Source organism: Phaseolus vulgaris, unplaced genomic scaffold, assembly GCF_000499845.2.
Source record: "Phaseolus vulgaris cultivar G19833 unplaced genomic scaffold, P. vulgaris v2.0 scaffold_922, whole genome shotgun sequence".
Classification (NCBI taxonomy): Eukaryota; Viridiplantae; Streptophyta; class Magnoliopsida; order Fabales; family Fabaceae; genus Phaseolus; species Phaseolus vulgaris.
In genome coordinates, this window is record NW_027174358.1 from 1 (window position 1) to 7,965 (window position 7,965).

At 32.8% G+C, this 7,965-nt stretch overlaps 1 protein-coding gene across 3 annotated transcripts; it reads right to left on the reverse strand.

The window, feature by feature from the left end:
* Positions 1-5,873, reverse strand: LOC137817723 (uncharacterized). Of its 3 annotated transcripts, none has more exons than XR_011082016.1 (7): positions 5,403-5,860; positions 3,564-3,709; positions 2,700-2,868; positions 1,945-2,043; positions 1,587-1,669; positions 1,195-1,401; positions 1-683 (listed from the first exon to the last, which is right to left on the reverse strand). XR_011082016.1 is itself a non-coding variant. In XM_068620956.1 (6 exons), the coding sequence occupies exons 1-6, from the start codon at positions 5,727-5,729 to the stop codon at positions 1,275-1,277; spliced, it is 951 nt and encodes a 316-aa protein (XP_068477057.1). In that variant the 5' UTR covers positions 5,730-5,873; the 3' UTR covers positions 1,032-1,274. The 3 variants fall into 3 exon arrangements, 1 of the variants encoding a protein (XP_068477057.1); XR_011082017.1 differs by having other exon boundaries at positions 1-690; XM_068620956.1 differs by lacking the exon at positions 1-683 and having other exon boundaries at positions 1,032-1,401; positions 5,403-5,873.
* Positions 5,874-7,965: the final 2,092 nt, after the last annotated feature.

Genomic DNA, 7,965 nt, shown 5'->3' on the forward strand with positions numbered 1-7,965 from the left:
GCCATGTTGTCCCCCAGATATCTCACTTTTACCATGTTCATCCCTCCCAAGATAAACTCCTCACACACCTGATTGTAGCTCAGCTCTCCAGAGAAAAAGCCTACTGCACTATTGTTCAACCAAGGAAGAGTTTGTTGCTTTGTTTCAAAAATAGGGCCCTTCCATACGTTTAGCGAATCTTTTTTCACCACGTCCGCATAAGATTGATTTTTGTTGACCTCTCTCCACTCCTTTCTTTCCTTTCCCTTATAATACCTTCCCTCCTCCTTCTTGTTCCCTTCTCTGAGTTTGAACTTGTGACCGTTCCTTTCTTCCATGTTACTGCGTTCAGATTGCACTCCCTTTCCTCTGAGTGGAACCTCTGTGTGCACCAGATCAGATCTTCTGTAACGCGGAATGTTAACGTATAGCTTCATGTTGCCAACCCACGCTTGGTCCATCTCCCTTTCGAGCCTCCGAACATTCGCCACGTTGAACAGCCTGACGAACCCATATCTTCTCCCCCACCTATTCATTCTACGAGAGATAAAAACCTCTTTCACCCTTGCCCAGCGTTGGAACACTTTTACCATATCATATTCACCATAGTTGTCTGGGAAGTTCGAGAAAAAGAAAGTTGTGACATTGTTGAATGATTGTTGCGGCCTTCGTGACCTCCCGTAGCCGAACGGCCCTCCCACCATCTGCTTTCTATATAAACGTTAATTGATGGAATTCAATGTATCCAATTTGACGTTGAATTTTGTAAAGACCAATATAGAAGTATTAGTATTAGCATATCATCCTAAAATTTTCAGTAATATCTCACATCCATCAATGTTCTTTAAAAACCGCAAAATTAATAAGTTAGATCATTAATAGTGCACATGATTGAAGTTGCATATTCTAAATTGTTAGTGATGAAATTTGAGACATTCAAAATATTATATAGACTTACGAGTTCTTATGTTTTAGTGGGATATGTGATATCTTTTATCATATTAGGTGATGTCTAAGTTCTTGTAACCAAATAGTAAATTGAAGATAAAGTGTGATATGTTAAACTCTATCTCTCGGTGATTATTACGTAATTGATAAATATAGATTAGAGATTATAGAGCATGTTGTTAGGCTTAATCTCCTCTAACATAATAATATATAAGATATTAATCAATTACAAGATAATAATTGATCTATAATATAATTAATCAGTACCTCATGCGAGTGAGTATAACTATGCTTAGAGAGTGTTCACTTGTATTGGTTGGCATGGCAGTCATCACATGGAATTTCACTCACTCTGGTTCAACAGGAGTCTGCGAAATGGCCACTGTTGATAATGATGGCCGCAGGAGAAGGTATAAACCAGGCCCTAAAAATGGTATCAATGATATGGGAAGAAGCCAAGAACCTTTGTCAAACCTGCAAATTGGATTAGCGTTAAAATATATGCTACATTGTCTTTTACTCCCTCCATTCCACAATAACTGCAGTTTAAGGTTTTCCCACACATTTTTTTTAATCAAAATAGGTGAATGCAAAAACACATCGTTGTGTTGACTCTAATCTCAACATTGAACTAAAAACTTATATGGCAAGTAATGTACCATTTCCGCGCCGTCATGTCATTGTAAACCCAGAACGGTGCAAATGTGGAAAGTACAATAAAATCAATGGAGGTAATATGAATCTGCAACATGGAAACCCAACCTTAGCACCTAACATTTCCAATTTTATGAAAAATGGACAGTGTAAATCATGGACATGAGTATAAGACCAGCATTCTAATCTAGTCATAAACTTGGCCTAGTAGACTAGAAATTGTTGAATTTACATTAGCATATCATTTAGCAAAGATCATGATGACAAGATTGGAAAAGTCTATGGCATTGCTCATCTCATGCTTATGTAATGAATACAATGAATAGAAATGCCAACTTTTTGAAATGCTGAGTACGAACTTACAAATTTGCTTTCCCTGAAGTACTGATAAAATTCTTTCCACATATCTTGTCCTGCTAAACCAGCATAAATTATGATGGCTACTCCTGCAACAAGTGATATCTAATGTGCAAGTTCGGTAAGTTACATCCTCCAATACAATGAATTAAAAAGAAGAGACTACTGAGATTATGCCATACATTTGTCCATAAGCCTATCCCATGATCTTTCGTAATAGGGGCATGCGTAGAATGTTTAGGAAGAGAGATTTTCAATGAGGATTAATAGAGGGCCTTTTGTAAACTATTCCAAACCATCATGGTTCAGTTTCATCGTAAATCGATTTGATACGTTTCCAAATTCATATAGTGCAGGTAAGTTCAAGAATGAAAAGAATGGGAAGAGGAAACCAAAAAGTTAAAAATAGATTGATTCCATCAAATATTAAGGCAAAAAATAGTTTAATATAAAAACCTTCCAAATATTTTTCTTTCACTACACCAATGTATCCTGCAGGTTGTGTGTGTTTGTTTATGACATACAAGTATGATGTTTTTATATAGAATACTATGAGGCAACCTCTTCCATGGCATTTTTTAATCATTTTATAACTCAAATGTACACTGCATTTTAAGGTTTTCTCCAAAGATAAGCATGTGATTGCAAATGGGGTGTTTTTTCTTATGATCATGCAAAATCACCTAACTATGCAATCATTGTTCAGAATACTATAACTTCACTTGAACAACTTTGCAAGATGAGTTTTAGATGAGCATTACCGATGCAGTTACTTTTGATTCCAGAAAATTCAAGGGCCATGTTTTAAGCTGAGTTTCTTCAACAGGGGGTGCTGGTGGTTTCCAAAGTACAAAATAAGGAAGAAGTGCATATGCACCACCAAAACAGGAAAGTATCAGGAAGGGCCATACAGGAATACTGTTTTTTGAACTGTAGAACAACAAATGGAAGATATGAAATCAGCTTCAGGCATTGTCAAGTCAAATAGGACATATACAGAAGAAAACAAAAAATTATTGTATTTATCCCGGCACAAGGGAGGGTGACAAGGCTTAATAAAATATGTATTTACAAATTAATTCAAAAATGTTGGTTCACAAATTTTGTTGTATGATTCAACTAGGCAACAATTTGTATCATATATTGAATCTCAAATGGTTGAAAATCTCACATCGACTAAAAATATGATCAAATTCTAGTATATATATATATAAGTGGATGCAAACTCTATAATACAAGTTGATTTTGTAAGGTTGAATTAGGCTTAAAATAGATGTTTTAAGTCATATGACATTGAACAGTATGATACATAAAAGATTTCGTACAACATGGTGCTTCCTGATATTAATCACGTGATTTGATTTGCTGTATTTTCTTTTTATTTTTCTTTTACCAATTCTAGTGAACGATATTAAGAATTTATATAAGCTTAAAATGTTAAATGAAAAGTTTCTTCCGTAAGGTCCCCTCCTTTCATTGTGTTCTTAAGTCATGCTTAATTCCTAGAACTAAAAATTTTCACAACACAACTCAACTAAAAGGTAGAGGTTTATGAGTGGCTTGAAATCTGATAGAAGAAATATATTATTTATGTTGGACAACTATATATACCAAAAGGGAAGTACCTTCTTCCTGTAGGAAGCAAGAGCATGCTATATACCAATGGCCACAAGCCCATTATATACCACAATGATACCAACACTTCATTCATTCTGAAGCCATCATCCCCTTTCAGATTCAGGAGTTTTTTAAGGAAATATGAGTCCCTTGACTGAATGAAAATAAAATCTCACAGGTTAAAACAAAAGGAAAGGAAAAATAAAGGCACAGGGAGATAGAAACTGCAAAGGCTACATTCTGTGATGAATCCAAGACCCTGGACTGGTGAGTGCATACAGTATAATCACATACTCTTACATCAATATACGAGTCTTTTACTCAACTGCGGGGTCAATATATAAATTTAAGGCTGCAAAAAAATAAAAATTTAATACAGTAATTGTAATTTCACAAAAATGAGGAGGTGTAACTATCTACCTTAAAATGACTCTGGGTGCCACTGAATACTTTTCTGCTCTTATTAGAGGACCAAAGAGTATATTGAATCCTTAAACATCCTACACAGTCTAGGCCTACACTAGCATAAAAGAGGCTGGCCAAATAATTGATTTGACCAGTGTAATGTCATATATTTTCATTCTTTTGTGGTGAACATAAAGAACTTTGGAAGCGTTCGTGGCTCAATAATGATTGTTATCTTAATTTGGAAGAACACAGATAATAACACCATTTACTTTTTCTACTGAGCCAAATAGAACACATGCTCCAAACCATGGTTTTAAACTGCACTTGCAATTGAATCATGGTTACTGAAATTGCAGGAAAGACCTTCCAAACCACAAACTCAACCAATCTCCAAACCAAAGTGATAACACACAATGGATGTAATCATATCAAATATCGTAATGTTACTTGAGTTTAATTTTGATACAATGTTGCTGTCAAGATTGAACTTAGACAGTCAAACAATTAGAAATCACACCGGAGTATTGTCTATGCACTGAGACTCTGTAAATAGTCTTTATATTGTCATCCGATTACAAGTGTCATATAAGACAAGTTTGTAACTACCCAATGATTCATACTTCGAAGAATTTTGATCAGCAAGTAATTATTACAATCCTTTAACATATAAACAATTTATGATTTGATGACAGTGCATCAGTGTTTTCTAATTAAATTCTCAAACTTTTACCATCGACTCTATCTACCCCTGATGTTGTAACTATCTACTCCAAAAACCTTTACTTCAGTCCTTCATTGTGTCCACTCTAGTCTTTTTCCGGTACTTTTCACTACTACACTAAACAAAAAAAAAAAAGCTAGAGAATCGGAAATTAAAAAAGAACACTCACATATCTCATTCACCAAAAAAACTAGAGAAATGGAAATTGAAAAAAAACACACACGTATGCCTCCTCATTACACTAAAAAAAACTAGAGTTTAGATATTGAAAAACAAAAGATGTGGACATTTTATTACTTAAGCACAAATGAGAAACCAACCCAAAAAACAAGTATATTAGTAAAAGAGCCTAATCACTTAAAACCCCACTGAGTTTCCTATTTTAGTTCATGAGGGACTCTAACATTGTTGAATCTTCTTATACCTGCCACTAGTTTCCCTCAGCTCAATGAGCCTTATTTTTGCTAACGATTCTAACAAAAATCCTTTTGTGGGTTATGACTATAATTTTGATTCTCAAATAATATTAGAAGGTTTTGCTGTTGAGGTTAAGATTCTATTTCCTCTACAAATTATTTTTGATTCTCAAATGAACTGATGTATTCAAATCACAAGTGATATACATATGAATATCCTATCCATCTGGAAATCTTGGTTCGAAAATACATCATATGATGATTAGCATATTCCAAATTGGAAAGAATAGGGAGGAACATACCGGGGTCTGGTTTGGGGTGAGAAAGAAGACATAGTAGATGAGTGCTGCCCACAAGAGAAAGAGCAAAAAGGAGGTTGTCCAGTCTCTTCCATCATTTCCACCAACCTCACTCTCTTTCTTCAAGCTATGGCAGATTTGGACACCACCCTTTTTCTGAAACGGAACCAAAAGGGTTTTGGTTCTGGTTCTCACACCAAGTGGTTTTGGCATTGGTGAAACTCTGAGAGGAGGAAAATTCTTGTGGGGTTGAAGTGAAGCTCTCAAATTTGTTTTCTTGGTGAGAGTAGGAAAGTTGGGAGAGAAGAAAATAGGTTGAGCCAACAACATGTTGTCTTATGGGTCCGGCTGGCTATTCCGACGACCATATGTATGTTTTAGTGCTTGCATCTTTTATCTCGCCCTCTCTCTGTCTCCTTAGAAAGAGACAATTTTATCAACATTTCACTCACCCTGCTAGATCATGTAATCTTTAATTAGCTAAATATATTGAGTTGTAAATATTTACTTTTTCATAACAGGAATAAGAGTACGTACGAACAAGGATTATAAGTAAAATGTTGGAATCACAAGTCGACATAAAAATATTTCGTAAGAGATAAAAGATGTTTCATAATAATATACAAGTGATTATAAACTAATTTTATAAAATTTAATTAGATTTAAAATATTTTTAATATGTATCAGCAATTCATAGATAATAATTTAGTATTATTACAAAATATTCTGCTTGAAGAATCAAATAATAAAGTTGCAGTATCATTGGATGAAAACTCATGCAATTTAAAAGTTTATATCAGCATAACTATGACCATAATGCAAAAATTAATTAGGATATTTTTGTAAATAAAAATGATGTCACTCACTATTCAAATATATTAAGTATAACCAAACAACTAACGTAAAATATGTATTAATAGAATAAAAGTTTAGCGATTAGATATGACATTGGTTAGTAGTAGAACCACATTATAAGTGAAATAATATATTATGAAAAAAATATATAAGTAGAAGTTCTAAACTTACAAAAATTCCCACTTATGTCTTTACCAAACTTCCATCCTCTACATCGATCTTGAAGAATGTAAAAAAAATGTTGGTAGAATAAAATAATAACAATAGTATATTGTTTTTATGAAAATAAATAACATGTATTCTAAAAGTGTAAATCACTAAATGTTCTTGTCGGTTCACCTGTATTAATTAGATGTGCAAGTTCCGCTTTTAATCTGAACCGGTATTCCCTCCCGATACCTAAAGATTCGGTTCGGCCAAGGATGCATACCTTAATCAATATTCCCCTAATACTTATAAACTCGGTTCGGCTAAGAACGCATACCTTAATCGGTATTTCTTTCCGACACCTATAGCCTCGGTTTGACCAAAAACACATATCTTAACCAATATTCATACTAACACCTAAAATATCCGGTTCAATTAAAGATACATACTTTAATATTTTCTCCCAATACCGAAAGACTCGATTCAGCAAGATGCATCCATTAGTTTGAGATTTCCTTTGTTTTATAAAAAAAATTATATATGACCTTAGGACATAATCTTTAATTTATCATAAATTTAGTTATATATATATTTTAAATATTAATATAAATTTTTCCTGTAATATTTTAATTTTTTAAAAATTCATATGTATTTATGTTTTCTAAATATATTATTATACAGTTCGCGTAATCACATTTTTATAGTATATGATTATAATTTAATAAATATATTATGATAGTTAAGATATTAAGATATAGATATAAAATTAAAACTGATGAGTAATTTGAAAGGTCTGTTGTATAATTGTTTTTTGTACATATGTTGATATGTAAAAAATACAAATATAAATAAATTTATAATAATATAATATAAAATATATTTTATTTACACATATATAAAATAAAATAAAAAATAAAAATACATAAAATTTAGCCCTGGTATATTATTATTAAAATATAATTCATATTACGTTTTAACAGTAATGTATGAAAAACAATTAAAAAGGAATTATGAATGTGATTGACAAAAAATACATTAAAATATTTTTTATGAGTAGAAAGAGGGAAACAGTGGCGCGGTCGTTTTGGTTGCTCTTGAGAATATGAGTAGTTGCAGAATGGAGAAATACACAACCTTGAATCCAACAACACCAGAAACCCTTTTCCAGGGTTACTTCCTTTTTCCTTTTTCAAAACTAAATTTTGGGTTCTGGCTATTTAACATTACATGCTTTCTATCTGATATATTGATTGAATGCGTGATTTTGGGTTCTGGGTATTCAATATTAAATGATTTTAGCTTATAGTAATTTCTTATGTCAAGTTAAATTTTACATATTAACTACTCTGTCATGCCTGACTTGCAGAAACCTCTCATTTTGGCTCTCTCCAATCCTACCTCACAGTCTGAAGAGGCTTACCAGTGGAGTGAGTTAAAGAAACTGATCATCACATATTTCCCTAGACCTAGTTAAGCATTCTTTGATGCAAATTGTGCTTAACACTCTTACATTTTTTCCCAGACTTTGGTTTGTCTTTAGTTATAGCAGGAGAATTTTAGGAGA

Excerpts from the sequence above, each read along its gene's own strand:
- LOC137817723 (XM_068620956.1), bottom strand. The coding sequence starts at position 5,729 with ATGTTGTTGGCTCAACCTATTTTCTTCTCTCCCAACTTTCCTACTCTC. Across the intron at positions 2,044-2,699 it reads AATCAAAAGTAACTGCATCG|ATATCACTTGTTGCAGGAGT; the intron begins GTAATGCTCATC and ends CTTGCACATTAG. Across the intron at positions 1,402-1,586 it reads GACATGACGGCGCGGAAATG|GTTTGACAAAGGTTCTTGGC; the intron begins GTACATTACTTG and ends TCCAATTTGCAG.